This window comes from Anomalospiza imberbis, chromosome 25, assembly GCF_031753505.1.
Source record: "Anomalospiza imberbis isolate Cuckoo-Finch-1a 21T00152 chromosome 25, ASM3175350v1, whole genome shotgun sequence".
Lineage (NCBI taxonomy): Eukaryota > Metazoa > Chordata > Aves > Passeriformes > Viduidae > Anomalospiza > Anomalospiza imberbis.
Genome location: NC_089705.1, coordinates 2,298,528 through 2,313,905, shown reverse-complemented (window position 1 = coordinate 2,313,905; position 15,378 = coordinate 2,298,528). Strand labels below are relative to the sequence as shown.

Here is a 15,378-nt window from a genome sequence, read left to right as displayed (position 1 = left end):
GTTTTCCCCTTCCACAGATAAAAGCAAGGTTCTCCTCAGGACTGACAACCCAGGGCACTTCTGTCCCTTGGCAGCTTTTCATAATTAAAACAAACATTTCTCAATTACTGGTATTTCTAAAATAGAACAAATTAAAAAAAGAAATGTTGGGTCAGGCCAGGCCAGAGCAGGACAGTGCTGGGTGTTTGCTCCCACTGCTCTTCATGAGCACCTCCAGAACATGGACTTTATGATAAGGCAGAGGGAACACAGCTCTTGCAGGGCTCAGGACATGCAGCTGCCAAACCTCTCTTGTAGCTGGAATGATACAAACTCCACGCTGTGTCTGCAGCTGTTTTACACTTACAGATGTGCACAGGGACCACAGCCTTATGAGACTCCCACTTACAGGAGCTGAGCAGCAATGCACTCTGCGAATCCCACTTGGCATGTGTTTCTTGCCAGAAGAAATTTGCCACGAGCTGAGTATTAGACTCCAGGAGGAGCAGAGTTTGTGTTTTCAGCACTGGGACTCACTGCAGAGGCTCTGCATGCACCCAGGCTGCCCCCAAGGGGTTCTAATGAGGATCCAAGCCTGGACAGGACACGAGCAGGATTTATCAGGATCTTTTCATTAAGCACAGAACTCCATCTGGTCTGAAGTGCTGCTGTGTTCCGACTCTAGTGGATTTTGTCTGTGTGATTTGCCCCCTCCCAGATGTAACACCCCCCCAAACACACACACCCTGTACAGGAACCGTGGCACTCACGTGTTTTCGGAAGAGGTCAGCGTGGGGGCCCAGCTGTGGGTCTGACTCACGGATGAACTGCATCACCTCCTCCACCGTCCAGGACGAGGGGTCACGGCTGCTGAGCCGGGAGGCGTCCCGGGAGCAGGGGTACCTGTCCGACCCTGGGGATGCCAGACAGCTCCGTTACTGGGGGTCCCTGGCACCGCCCCACGGTCACTCCCCCTCAGTCCACCACTCAGCTCCTCTCCCACAGCAGGGCAGAGACACAGCAAGGGGCACGGCCCACGCATGCCCCAGACTTCTGTGGCGCGGGTCTGGCACCCCAGCCTTATTCCCTCTCCTTAGGCCTGACTTTTCAGGCAGCCTTCTATACCGAGCCCTTGTCACCTCTCTCAAGCCCCACTCCCCTTGTTTGGCCCCAGCTCCCACTCCTCCCTGTCCATGGGCAGACACTTCCCACCTCAGCAGAACACCCCCTGCCATTCCCACGTCTCTCCCCATGCACGGTTCCTCCTCCCCTCCAACACTTTAGCACATTTAACACGGCAAAGCTGGTTTATGTTTTCACTGGCTGCATCTTCTGATGGACTGAACCCACAGGTGACCTCCCACTGTCCAAAAGCACAGCCTGAGCTGGCACAAGTCCTGCTCCCAGCGTGCACAGGCCCTTGTCTCAGCTCTGCCTGAAAACGTCGGGGGAGGCACCAGCAGCCTGAGCTTTTCACAGGCTTTTACTGATGCCATGCACCTAAAACGACACTATTTGCAACCCCACGTGCTGCAATGAGCAGTTCAGCTCTCCTGTCCTTCTCTCCCCATACAGACAAGTGCCACTCATGCATCTGACCATCCTCCCAGCCCCACCAGGCAACGTTCGACTTCCCAGCCATTCCCAACCCATCCTTGAGGACTCAGACACCCATTTATCACTTGGACACAGTTCAGCTCCTGCCTGTTCCTGTCTCTCCACTGACTTCCAGGTCCACCCAGTCACCAGCCAAAGGAGAAATGTCACCTGTCCACATGCCACCTGCCAGGTGTTATCACACCTAACAGACTTGGTTGGCTGTGCAGAGCCCAGCCTCTGGTACTTGCTGAAGTTAGAAAGGTGTAACTGGAGTTAGAATAGCCCTTTATTGCCCAATTTACAGCTGCAGGGCTGTTCTGAGCTCTTACCCCCAGAGCTAGGCCTGCGCAGGGCAGAGGTGCTGCCCTGGCTGAGGCTAGAGGGCTGGTGCAGGTGCCTGTATCCTGGCAGGCGAAAGTCTCTGGAGCTCCTGCTGTGGCTGGATGAATTGACAGAGTTCAAGGCAGAGTCCATGGGGTCCAGGCGAGGCTCTAAGGGCCCTGGGAGGCCATCTCCCAGGACAAAGGTTTCACCTGGAATGCACCAAGCTGCAGTTAGTGCACCCGAACGCCACGGCCCCACGCTCCCGTGCGGGGCAGAGCCGCAGCAGCAGCAGCGCTCGCTGGGTCTGACCCCTGGCTGGTCTCTCCCCAGCACAGGGATCAAACCAGGCACTCCCAGAGCCCTGGGATTCCCCAGCTGCCAATCTGCAAATGGTGTCACCATCTGCCAGTGCCAGTCCAAGCAGTGTAGTGACAATGGTGCCAGACTGGAGCAGCAGCTCCTTTTTTCAGCTGCTCTGTTCAAGCCACCACCAGCCCTGAGGCCTGACTGCCCTGGGCCCCTCTGTGGCCAAGGGGCACCGTGGGGTAGGGCAGGGCTGTCCCCTCTGGATGCCAATGGACACAGGACTCACAGACAGGCCTGAACAGGGAGGGGAGGAGATGCTCCCCGAGGGGTCACACACTGCACATCCTCAGCATCAGCGTGCAAGGGAACGGCCCTGCTGTCTGCACTGGGGTGGCAGACACATGCCGAGCAGGAGGGAGCTGTGCCATCGGGGCCAGGCAATGCTCCCACACCGTGCTGGTCCTCTGGCCCCAAAAGCAACATGCTGGTGAGGAGCTGCTCATCCCTCCTGGCCTCCTGCTGGGCTCTCTTCCAGCATAACCACAACAGAGTCCAACTCCCCGTGTGGAACATGCACAGGAGGGCCTGGGCCTCTAATAGCCTCCCCAGGCAGGGTATCAGAGCAATGGTGGCTTCCTCACCTTCTTCAGAAATGCCCTGAATTTGCAGCTCTCCTTGGCACTACTGGGATGGAGGGGCTGAGGAGACTGTCCAGGGTGACAGGTTGCATTGGCTGAGGCAGCAAGATCTGCCTCTGCTGTTACACTGTGACAGCTCCATTGCAGGGCCACCTTTGCAGGTTTTACTATTGCACAACTGAGTCTCAGCCCAGGTGGTCCTTGTGCCTCATGAGTCACCCTCAAATACCTGTGTTCTTTCTGATGAAACACCTGCCAAGGAGGGAATCAGCCCCACAGCGAGGGGCGTTGCCTGTGCACTGCCAGCTGGGAGCTGCACACATGGCTGGGAGCTGCAGCTCCTCCACCAGCATCTGAGGGGCCCTGAGGGCAGCTCTCAGCCCTGAGCTGCTGTCACTCCAACACCACGGCAGCTCACAAGGCTGAAGAAGCCTGAGCACTGGCCCTGGGTTTCTTCCCTGGCACTTCCCAGACTCCAGGAGCAGCAGGTAAAAGCCAGCACAGCACTGCTGTGCTGAGCTGGGATCATGGTGAGGGTGCAGGATCTGCAGCCTGTGAGACACAGAAGCTGCTGAAATTTTCCCAAATTCCCTGCTGAGCTGATGCCAGAGCCTGAAGTGGTTCCCAAGTGCTGCAGACGTTGGGTACCATCGACTGGGGCAGCCTCTCCTGGCTGGCTACACCTTATTTGCTCTGGTTTCTATGAACTGTGGCACTATTGTGAGATCTTCCGGTCTCGTGTCCTGCTTGCCTGTGTTTGAGCAGAGATCCAGAGGCCAGTTCAGCTGGTCCAGCCCTGACCTTCCAGGGCTTGACACTGAAAGGATATGAAATGGGAACACCCTTGTCTGGCTGCTGGCCAGCCCCATGTGGGGTTATCACTGGTTAATTCCCACCCAGGGCTTTGCCACTCTGCACTTGAGGCACTGCTGCCTTTGTTTGCTTTTAGGTCTCTGGGATGTGCTCAGAAACAGTAGCACAGCCTTAAAATCTCATGTACAAACTGCTGGTGTGAAGATTGTTACCCCTGGTGATCTGTGCTGTGCTGGCCCACTTGCCACTGGCTTCCTGCATGGACAGGTGTGTTCTCACCTGCTCTGGATGCATAGAAAATGGTTTGCTGACTCATGGCTATTCCTGGATAACTTCAAACCCCTCATAGCTATTCCTGAATAACTCATGGCTATTCCTGGATAACTTCAAACCCCTCACAGCTATTCCTGAATAACTCATGGCTATTCCTGGATAACTTCAAACCCCTCCTGCACTCCCACCATTGCATTTCAGCCCCAGACTGGATGCAAAGCAGAGCTGGCTGCCCTGCCCTGGCCTGGGTGGAGATCCCCTGCCCAGCCAGACCCACTGGTGGGTGTCACTTACACCAGTGGGTTTCCACTGTAGCTGCTTCCAAGCAACAACATTTGGTCTCCTGTTCAACAGGACAGTTCTGTTTAAATCCCAAAACACTTCCCATTAAACATCTGGGGAAGGGTGCTGACTGCCAGGGAAGGACAAAGGCAGGAGAGGGGTCAGTGGGCACAGCCCTCAGAGCTGTCACAGGACAGTGGCTGTGGGCATGGGAACAGGTCCAAGCTGTGCATTTCAGCCCTCCAAGGAATCCCAGCACCTTCTGAAGTGACAGGGAGCTTCAGCTTGCCAGGAAGTCCCAGGACACTCGCCCAGATGTGCTGGGTCACACAAACACGTGTCTGAGTGCTCCCAAAAACCCCAGAGCTCTCACAGCAGGGACTGGTGTCAGCAGAAGGAATCTGGGAGGCTGGGAGAGCACGTGCACAGGTTCCTGTCGATGCAAGGCTCAGCATCCAAAACTCACCCTCAGAAATGACTTCAATCAACAATTAACACAGTGTCATGACAGGAATATGCTGTGATGCATTCTGCAAATACGTGATCCTGTTCTCACATGGCCAAGGGTGAAGCCCTGGGGGCACGATGTGTTTTTGCCCAGGAGGTAAAACTGAAGGTACACAGTGATCCCCAGGTTCCCTATCCCTGCACAGGTGAGTGCCTGGTTGGGCTGTAACACTGCAGCAGAGCTCGGGGCTTTGTGGCAGGGTCAGTGCAAGAGGCAGTGAGGGTTTTCCTAAAAATACAAATACACAGGGAGCTGCTCCACGAATGATACCTCAGGGCATCATTGATGAATACCTCAGGGTATTCATCCCTCAGGGAAGGGAGAAGGACATGAAACAAGAGGGGAATGACTGCTGCCCCTGGGAATCATCTGTAGATGAGATACTCTGCAAGTGGCAGGGCACAACTGCACTCAGGCAAGATCCAGGATCCTTCACCCTTGATAACCAGAATGGGAAGAGGAGGTGGCTGATCCTTAGGCAGAATTCCTTACACAAACTGTTAGATTTAACTAAAGGCTGGCAGTTGGCACTTTGTAGGGAAACATGCCACAATTAGTGGTGGAGAGGCAGGGAGCAGATAATTAAAGTTTAATTAAACAAATAGTGCTATAGACTCAACAGTGTCATTTTACTGCTAAAACACAGGAGTTTGGCCACAAGCACAAATGTGATTTGCACTACTCCTGAACACCCACTGCTTCCAGCAAGTGATGGGCTGTGAAGGCAGGTCCCCACTGTGCTGGGACTGCAGTGTTTCAGCAAAAAGCCACACAAACACCACTGGATGCAAGAGGAAAAACAATGTAGTATGTGAGATCCCTTCCTCATGTCTCTGCTTCTTGCCAAATGCAGAGTGAACAGAGATGTCCCACTCCTGCTCACAGCCTTCCATATGGCAAACTGGGATGTGTTCAGGAGCTGCTATCTGAAGAGAGAGTTCACTCCCATGAGAAGATGTACCTTGCTCAAGGAATACTCAATATCTGGGTATTTCAGGTGCATATTCTTAAAATATATCCTCTGAAATGCAAATATTCCTGCCTGAACCTCAATTTCATGGTGGAGGAGGATGTATTCATTACAGCTGAAGCTGTTAGCTGTGGGATAAGAATGAATTTCTAAATGGAATTTGAAACTGCACCTCATTTCTCCCTGCTTGGACGAAGAACAGAACCAGACCAAGCTGCTGCAGGAAGGATCACCCCTCACATGCAGACACACTTCCTGCCCACTTGTCTGTGTTTTTCTGGAAGAGGCTGGAGAATTCTGGCATCCAGATGGCACAACCCATTCCAAGGCCAAGGGATAACTGAATAGACTTTGAAGCAGACTAAGAATCATTCTTGTAGAAACCTAATGAAGGCTCCTCCTTGGAATTACCCATTATGAAAGCCTTCTCTCTTCACTGACAATACAGAGCGGGCAATATTCACCACCCAACCAAGGCATCTGAACCTTTGCAGCAATCCAGTTCTTCAAGAACAGGCTGAACACTGCATGTCCCACCTGCTGGGGAAGGAGGAGGGGCTGGGCTGTGCCAACAGTTACCCAAATGCAGTGGCTGATGCATCAGAGGGGAATCAAGGAGACCAGCACCCATTTGGAGGTGAGAAACAGAAGGGGCCTGTGGGAACAGTTTCTGACTTGTCACTATGCTGGAATAGATGAGGCACTGCCACACACCAGCTCTGTCTTCAGCTCTGTGACAAATGTACAGTTTTAATCACTGCAGATAACGAGGCCACCAGAGAATCATGGAATGGTTTGGGTTGGGAAGGACCTCAAAGCCCATCCAGTTCCACTCCATGCCACACCTTCCACTATCCCAGGTTGCTCCAAAGCCCTGTCCACCTGGCCTTGGAAACTTCCAGAGATGGGGGAGGCACAGCTGCTCTGGGCAAGTTCAGAGCAGCTGTGCTTAGAGACAGGGTCAGTGATTCTGCAGAGCACAGGGTCAGTGATGGGCACAGGCCAAAATCACCCACAGTGGTGCCAGGCTGGGCACTCACACCTGGGAACAGCAACCCCAGCAAAACCAGGGAAATGGGGATTCTAAAGGGACAGAAACAGAGCATGAAGCCACTGAACTGTGAGCCTGCCCAGGAGCCTCCAGCAATTTTTCAGGGAATTGTGACTAACACGCTGGCAGATTTCACCATCCATTAATTAAAAGCCTCAGTAAGATTAAATCTTCACTCTTCATTACAAAGGGTTTGCAGTTCAGAACAAAAGTGGGGGTGTATTTATTGAGGATTACTCAGTTCAGGGAGTCCTCCAGCTACCTGGATCTTCAGGAAATCTCCCACCTGTGCATGCAAGGGTCACCTATGGATCCCACAGCTAAAATAACTGAGTTCATGATAAAGTGAACTGGGCAAACTTTGCCTTTTCCTGGGAAGATGAATTCTGCTGCTGACTTGCATCCCAGCTGTGAAGGGTTTTACATGTCCCTGTGCTTAGTAAGGAATAAAAGTAGTAATTCCTGCTTCTGCACCAGTGGTATCCCGAGGGACTCTGGGATGGAGCAGCAGTGTGGGATGGGAATGGTGTGGCTGAGCTGGTGGAGCCAGTGACACCCCCCAGCTGTTTTAGGGAGGCCTGTGAGGAACAAGATGAGATCCTGGGAAAGGGCAGCAAGTTCCTGGCTGTACAGCTGCACATCAGCATCTGCACAACAGGCTGCAGCAAACCCTCAGGGAAAAATCCAAAAATCCAGGGGCAGATTGACTGAGGCAGCTGGGCAGTTTGAGTAATGTTAATCCCATGCACAGCTAAACCAGAGGGAAGCTAAACCAGATTATACAGTGTGAGATGATGACTGCCAGGGTTAGGAGGAATTCCCGCTGCATTCCACATGCCTGACACATCTGTGTGGGGAACCTGTCTCACCACAGAGCAGCTCATCCACTCCCCTCTGGAATACCAAGCACAACCCATGCCAGGGACAAGCAAAGCAGCTCCCTGAAGCCACGGCTCGGTTCGGCACGGCAGATCTGGGACAGGGCGCTGGGAACAGCCAGCTTTGGGAAGAGACACGCTGTGCTCACCTTCCAAAGGGTGATGGTCATTCTTTGGTAACTTGGGGGAGAGAGGAGCACTGTATGGAGGGGGATCTTGGGAAAAGCGCTTTGTACCCCGGCCTGGTCCCTGCAGAGAGCCGTCTAACGAACTGCTTCTGTCTAGGAAAAGAGAACAAGCCCTCTTTAGGAGTGGAGACGTCCTGGGAAATGCAGTCTTGACAGAGTCCCCTGAGCCTTGCGTGCACCGCCAGCCTGGGCACCCACCACCTGCTCAAGCTGCAATCCAGCACATCTGCAGGGCTCAGCTGAGCAGAGTTTGCAGGTTTTATCAGAGAAAAAGGGTTGGTGAGAAAACTAACAAAGAATCTTAGCCATGTTTTGCCGTATTTCACCCAAATAGTACCTCTAATTGACTTAATTCCATTTCTCCTCATGGCTCATCCCACACAATTCCTGCTCATCCCACAGTCACCTTTCAGATGCACGTAACCCTTGGACAACTGGCAAACAAGCCTCTGATGATTTGCAACCCCTCTGTGCCATACCCAGTGCTGGATTAAACTCTACTCCAGTTTTCAATTCCCTCTGTGGAGCCCCCAGGCGCTGTCACTGCTGCTCCTCTCCAAGCTCATCCCAAGGATGGGACTCTCCACACCCTGTGCAGCAGACGGGACATCGGGATGGGCTGAGACGTCTCTGCACACACGGCGTCACTGGGTGGATGGACAAGGAATGGAAGCACTGACACTGATGGGGACAGCAGCCAGGCAAGTGACACAGGGGTGGCAGACCCTGTCCCAGCTGAGGTGACCCTCCTGCTGCCCCCTGCCCACCCAGGCCAGCAGATGCCAGCTGGGCCCTTGCAGCCACCCTGAGCACGGCTGACACTTGAGAGCTCTCAGCGTTCCTGGGGTGGGCACCCAGGGGTGGAATGCTCCTGCACAAATGCCAGGAGCCACCACCAGCCCGGAGCAGCCCTGACAGCTGGCACAGGAGCAGCCCAGGAGCAGCCCTGACAGCTGGTACAGGGCAGGAACAAGTGCAGGAGGGGCAACAGGTACGGCGGGGAGCGACGGGACTGACACCAAGGGAGATGCAGAATGCCCAACAAACGGAGGTACAGGTGGAGGGGAGCACCAGATGGGCACAATTGAGTTGATTAAGGAGAAACACAAAGGTAGAGAAGGTACCTGTTCAACCAGTAGCCTTCAGGGAAATGAAAGAGCTGCTTGCACTGAGACCCTGGGACTCCATAGGAGTATCACCAAAATTCACTGTGACATTGCCAGAGAAACAAGTTCCATCCTCAAGACAAATCCCTGTAAGAAACGCTCACTGCCCAGAGGGGGAACACATGCTCTTGGTAATGTGTCTGGATAGCCCTGTGTCAAACTGCATGGCCTTCTTCACCCAACAGCCACAGAACAACACAAGGTGATGCTTTACAAAGGTGTCATCAGGTTTTGGTTTAGGCTTTTTTTATTTTTAGTTAAAAACACAGATGTTAAAAAAACAGTGAGTCAGGTAATAAAAGTTAATTCTAGGAATCAAAAGTGAGGTTGGTGTAAATTAATGAGAGGATAAACCAAAAACAGAATTCTGTTTTTAAAGGACAAGTTTTAAGAAAATAAAGAAATGGAGTAACAGACAGAGCTGTACTCAGATTATCAGGAATAAAAGGAAAACGTCTCCAGTTCAAAAATGACATAAACCTCATGAATGTATCTCACCAAAGAGGAAATAATCTGAGAGAGAAGGACCCCCAGTCTCAGTGGATAAATGCTCACTTTGAGAAGGATGCTGAAAACAAGCAGATCATTTACTTGTTTATCCAAGGCCCTGCTCAGGATGGAGCTGTGCACCTCAGGGTGGGGAGTGCAGGGATGAAGGGAGGTTTTTAACTCATTCTGTGTTTTGAGACAGTGCAAAGGCAAAGATGGGCTTGTGTTTCAGCTACAGAAGGAACAGAGTGAGGGGACCCAGTGCAGAAAGGTGAGGATTGGGAGCAAAGGAAAGAAGGTTGTCCTTGCCTCCAAATGACAGGACAGCTGGGAGGGATATTTCACCTCCCCTGCCTTGGGAGGCTGCTTGGGGGAAGTGCAGCTCACCTGCTGTGCCTGGATGGTGCTGTGGGCCATCCCAAAGCCATCAGCATGGACACCTTTACGAGCAGTGACAGTCACTCACCTCATTTTTAGGACAATGCGCTTTGCACTGACTGCACTGGCACCTCCCCCCTGGCTGCAGAGCACACCTGCACACCTGGCTCAGGTGTTGATGCATCTCTGACATCCACCTGCACTCAGTGCACTTGTATGCTGAGACATGGTAGATTTAGACTGGATTTGTGGAAGAAAAGTCTTCCCTGAGGTTGGGAAGGTTGCCCAGAGAAGCTGTGGCTGCCCTGGGATCCCTGGAACTGTCCAAGGTCAGGCTGGATGGGGCTTGAAGCCACCTGGGATAGTGGAAGGTGTCCCTGCCCATGGCAGGGGGTGGAACAAGATGAGCTTAAAGGTCTCTTCCAACCCAAACCATTCTGGGATTCACTTCCAGCTGCAGCCATGCTGGGCACTGGGGGCAAGGCTCTAAGGATAAAAGAAACAGGACAGGAACCAAAATATCCACCACTGTCTAAGTCAGACAACTGAATGTCCTCAAACTGGAGACTTAAGGGTGCAGAGGAAGCCAAGAATGACAGTGCACCTGAAACTCTGGGTCTGCTGCAGTAAATTCTAACAGAACTCAGCACTGCATTCCTTAGAGTCACTTGAAATGTGGTGCCAATATTTGAAAAAAAAAAGGTGGAAAAAATAATTTTTACAACAAAATGCCTATGCCTGTCCTCAGCAGCACCACAAGGCTTGTGGCAGGCTCTGAAGGAAAGGGCAGGAAATACACATGGCACATTCTATGGCAGGTGTTCATCAGAGGAGGCCAACCCAACAGCCTCCCAGAGGAGGCCAACCCAACAGCCTCCCTGCGATGGGAAATCCCGATCGATCACATGAGGGAAGAGACACCAACCTCATATACCTGGAATTCAGCAAGATGTTCCACACAGAGAGCCAGCTGAGACAGAACATGAATTACCAGGAGCCTTGTTCTATGCACAGAAAACTGATTTGAGAGGTAAAGCTGTTGGCAGTACACTGAGAAGGAACATGAGACTGGGAGCAACTGCCAGTGAATCTGCCTGAGGATCATCCTTGAGCCCAGGGTCATTTAATCACTGTAATAACTTTGGCAGAAATTTTAGAGATTTACCAATGAAATCTGCTGACGCCTTCCCATGTCAGGTCAGACAAAGTAGCATTTAAAATCAGGCAGGAAGGATATATATATATGTATATATATATATAACCAAGAACCAGCAAGGAGGAAAATCCAGCAGCTAAATCCAGATGTGCACTTGAAGCACTGTCCCATGAGCTGGTGACCTGCAGGTGACAACAGTGGATGACAAGAACGGCGTATGTGACCAGGACAGGCTGATTAAAGGAACTGTTACAAGGACACAGTGACTCAAAGTGACTGCAGAGACTGCAGTGACCATGGTGGTGCCAGTGCTGTGGCACCAGGTCCCCATGAGCTCCTCCCCAAAGTGCTGGGTGGCACTCTGGCCACCCCATGAAGTTTAAGTCAAACCAACACTGTCTGAGGAGAGTGAAAAGCAGTCAAAAGATGAACTCCTCTGAGGGCTACAACTACTCTGCAACTACTTCCAGAAGAAAGAGAACCAAATTAAGCTAAAAGACAATATTAAGACCAGGAGACACAGACACCAAGTTGCCCAAGAATAAATTAGGGCTGGAAATTACAACAGAGTTTCTAAAGTCTCAGCATAAAACCCTGGAGCAGTCTCCAGTGGAAAAGCAAAATCCACAACTCCAGAGCTAATCCAAGAAACTCCATGTGCTGCGGTGCTGTAGCAGCAGGAGCCAGGGCTCTGTGGCCCAGAGGGTCCCTCCAGTCCCATGTTTTCTGATGGCTCCAGATCATATCATGTTCATGCTGCTATGAACAGCAACCAGCTGCCCAGTTCCCTGCAAAGGGCTGTTCCTGATGCACAGCTCAGTCTGTTTCTCCTTATTTCCATTTACTCCATTTACTTACATCTAGTAAGGCAGAATGGCAGGACACTGCTGACCTAAGGGCTGCTGCAGACCTTCCCTCTGCCCCAAGCACACCCCCCAAATCTCCCTGGCACCCACAGGGGTGCTCCTGCAAAGCCAGTTCGTTCTGGGAACTCAGACCAGCTCCCAGTCCTAACCAGTGGCCGTTTACTGGAAGAACCAGCCCCATACAATACATTCCTGTACTGCAGAGGAAACAAGGCAGGACACGCAGAGCTGAAGGTGAGACCACAGCAGCCTTGACATCCGGTGTGATTTAAGGATGTACAACTCCACCCTCATTCCTCCATGACCAGCTCAAACTTCCCAAAATCACCAGCACTGTTTCCCTGCCCTCACCAGAAGCCACTGTAATGTACAGATTACCACCTTCTTTCAGGTGCCTGAGAAAGGTGTTACATGAGCAGATGCCCAACAAGCTCAGACATCAGGATGAACTGCAGGACTAGGTGCTGTCACACCTCTGACTGTGGTTAATTTTTCTTTAAGTGCTGCAAACACTCTGAATCAGAGTTCAGGATGGGCAGGTCTCAGCATTGTGTCAGATCTGGTGCTCTGCCTGAGCTTCCCTGAATTCTGATTTATACTTTTCCACTCTGCCCAGCAGCCCAACTCTTGGCACAACCACCATTGACCTCTCATGGAGGCTGGAAACTCTGTGTGTGAGCTCATCCATGCCCAGAGCTGGGTGCTTTCCCTCCCACTCAGGTTTTGCTCTCTGTCATGATGACAGGGTACTGAAACATGAGGATTTCTTCTATTTGAGGGTTCCTCAGGGGAAAGCCTCCAGTCCCAGTAACTAGTCATGCTGCTCCTGTCCTTGCATATCCTACAGCTCCTCTGCTCCTGGCCCTGCTGGCTCCAGCCAGGAGGAGGCAGAGGATGGGAAGATCCTCTTGCTCTCTAGACTCTGCCTAAGGTGCTTTGTGAGGTGCAATGAATAGAAGCACTGTGGCATTTGGCTGTTGCTCCTACACTTCGTGCTTAGCAACTTCTCCTTAAACAGTTCTTCCGAAGTGCCCATCCTTTTACATTCATACAACTTTTGCTTTTCTTGCCAGAACCATAATTATGCAAAGGATTAACTTTGGAAAGACCTCAAACAACACCACAGCTATTTGCTGACTAGAGGGGGAAGAAAGCAAGACAGGAGAGGAGATCAGCACTTGTCAACCACCTAAGAGGGTGCAGACAGCTTTGATCCTCTCCACAACTGACATTCCTCGAGCAGGAGCTCCCCCAGAAGCCCCAGACAGCCTGAGGGGACTCCAGGCCTGCTGTCACTGCCCAGCACTGTGGGGGAGCTACGGGGCTCGTTTTCCACTTCTTCTACTTCAGAGCAGTTTTGCAGCCTAATAATCTGCACTGTGGCATGAGCTGTCTTGCTGGGGTGAGCTGCTTCAATGCCATGCCAAGGAAAACAAAATCACCTCTGCCTTGGATTGCTGCATGAGCATCACCCCTGAACAGGCCACGCTGTTAGCCAGGGCTGGATGCCCTGGCTGCTGCCAGCAGATCCACGGCCAGCGTGGAAACCACTCTGCTTTAATTCATGTCTAATTACAGTTTATCTGCTGCATGTTATCACTCTCCCTTCCTAAGCAGTCTTTCACCTGAATTCCTAGCTGTATGAAGTCACCATAATCAGATCACAGTAAGCGGGAAGGACTGGGGGACGAGGGAAGACAAGGTGATAGCACGGATGAGCAGAAACCTACAGCGGAGATGGAAACCAAACTGACAGGCAGAAAATGCACCTGGAATCCTACACAACAAGAGCCCTGTGGGCATGTGCACGACACTGGGTGTGATGCAATGAACCCTGTGAGAGGGCTCTGGAACAGGAGCCTGCCTTCAGAGATAGAGATAAAATCTGGGTTAAGACACGGAGCACCTGGGTCCCTACAGTGCCGCCCCCGCCCCAGCTCCTACCTGGTAGATACCTGTCGTGGTCGTACTCGTGTGAGCGCTGCATGTGGCTGTTCTGAGTGAAAGGCTGGTTCCCAAAGAGGTTGTCACTGCGCAGATTGTGGCACAGCTTCTCCAGGAAGCGGAGGACGTAGGTGATACTGTTTACTGCTGGCAGGTTCAGAGTGTGCTGTTCCCGATCAAACACAGCTGGAGACAGAAACAAACAGAGCCCAACACGTGAACCCCCCGCCAAGGCGGGAGGCTACGCCCAGGGCCGCACAGCCAGCTCCTGGATCTCAGCATCGCTGGGCTGTTGAGAGCCAACAAAGCCACTGCCTTCCGCTGCCGGGGCAGGCCAGGACCAGCCTGCTGCACCCAGCACGGGGCCGGGGCGGCAGCGCCGGGGAGCCGCGTCCGAGGGCACGGAAAAGATTCCAGGAGGGGCCTGCGCTCGCAGATCCAGCTACGCACGGGCTTAAAGGAGAAATAAAACCCGGGGTATTTCTTGTCTTTCCGTGAGGAGCTGTGGAATCCCCCCTGTTGTGGCTCTTCCCAGGGCTGGGGCAGTGCGGGGGGCCGGTCGGTGGGGCAGGATTGCTGCCCAGGCTGATGCCAGGACTGAGCACTGCCTGCTCCAGCAGCTGTGCCCGCGGGCCATGGGAACTGCTCCGCTCTGAGTCAGCTGCCAGCTGCTGCTTCACTGACACAGATGTGTGGCAAGAAAGAGAAGACAGAACTCTTCTGTCTGCCCCTGGCCTGTGGCTGCAGTGAGCTTCAGGACAGACATCTTCCAATGAGAGAATTCTTGCAACAACCTCTCTGGAGGCAAAGTGCTGCGGGCCCGTTCTCACCTGAGATGACCTCTCCCCCGTGGCCTTGTTTTAAGAAGGAGAAGACTGTTTTCTGATGATAAGCACAATCAATGCAGGCCTGTACTGCTTGCTGCAGGACAACAGAAGCTCGAGCTGGTCCAAAATGGTCTGGCAGCTGCTGAACTTTCTTCTTGTCTAGGTGGGGCCCAGTGCTGCCGTTCTTGTTCAAGTAAATGCAAACTGCCAAGATGAGAAATGTGTTTGCCGTTAACCCACTCAAGAAAGCAAGAAACAGATGCCTAAAATCCAACCTGAGAGATGCTGAGATTTTAAGACTGTCCAATCACTCACAAAGTGGAATCCACCACGACTGCCTGACTGCATCCTCACAGTGGAGCCGCTTCTAGAGGGGAATCACCTCCAAAATCTTCCTGCCTCATGCTCACCTTCCAAACTGCTGCTGTTTCTCCCATGCTCTCCCCTGCAGTCAGCCTGTAAAGTGGTTTCCATGCCAGCCAGGTAAGGTGACTGTGATGTTCAGAGGGGAAGAAGGAATGCAGCCCCCACTTTCTAGGGGTTCCCACAGTGTTTCCTTTTTAGGGAAACTGGCTTCTTTAGGTTCCTCTGAAAATTGGCCAATTACATTCTAGGGAAACAGAGGGCTCAGCCCATATCCAGTGCTTGACTCAACATGTCAAAAGCAGCCTTGCATTAGACTTTCCTGGCCAGATTCATCCTCAGCTGTAGCAGTGCATACACTCTTCACTACTGCTCCTCCT

At 52.4% G+C, this 15,378-nt stretch overlaps 1 protein-coding gene across 7 annotated transcripts in view; it reads right to left on the bottom strand.

Moving 5' to 3' along the window:
- The window catches only part of SCMH1 (Scm polycomb group protein homolog 1), a 59,767-nt gene that overhangs the window by 1,972 nt on the left and 42,417 nt on the right, over positions 1 to 15,378 (bottom strand). For 2 of the 7 annotated variants that reach the window (XM_068172691.1, XM_068172692.1), the window contains 5 exons: positions 14,639 to 14,839; positions 13,809 to 13,994; positions 7,771 to 7,902; positions 1,908 to 2,111; positions 750 to 892 (listed from right to left, as the gene is read on the bottom strand). In XM_068172691.1, coding sequence (XP_068028792.1) covers positions 750 to 892; positions 1,908 to 2,111; positions 7,771 to 7,902; positions 13,809 to 13,994; positions 14,639 to 14,839 — 866 coding nt within the window. The remainder of the gene's footprint in view (positions 1 to 749; positions 893 to 1,907; positions 2,112 to 7,770; positions 7,903 to 13,808; positions 13,995 to 14,638; positions 14,840 to 15,378) is intronic. The other 5 variants (XM_068172698.1, XM_068172695.1, XM_068172696.1 and 2 more) reach the window with 4 other exon arrangements.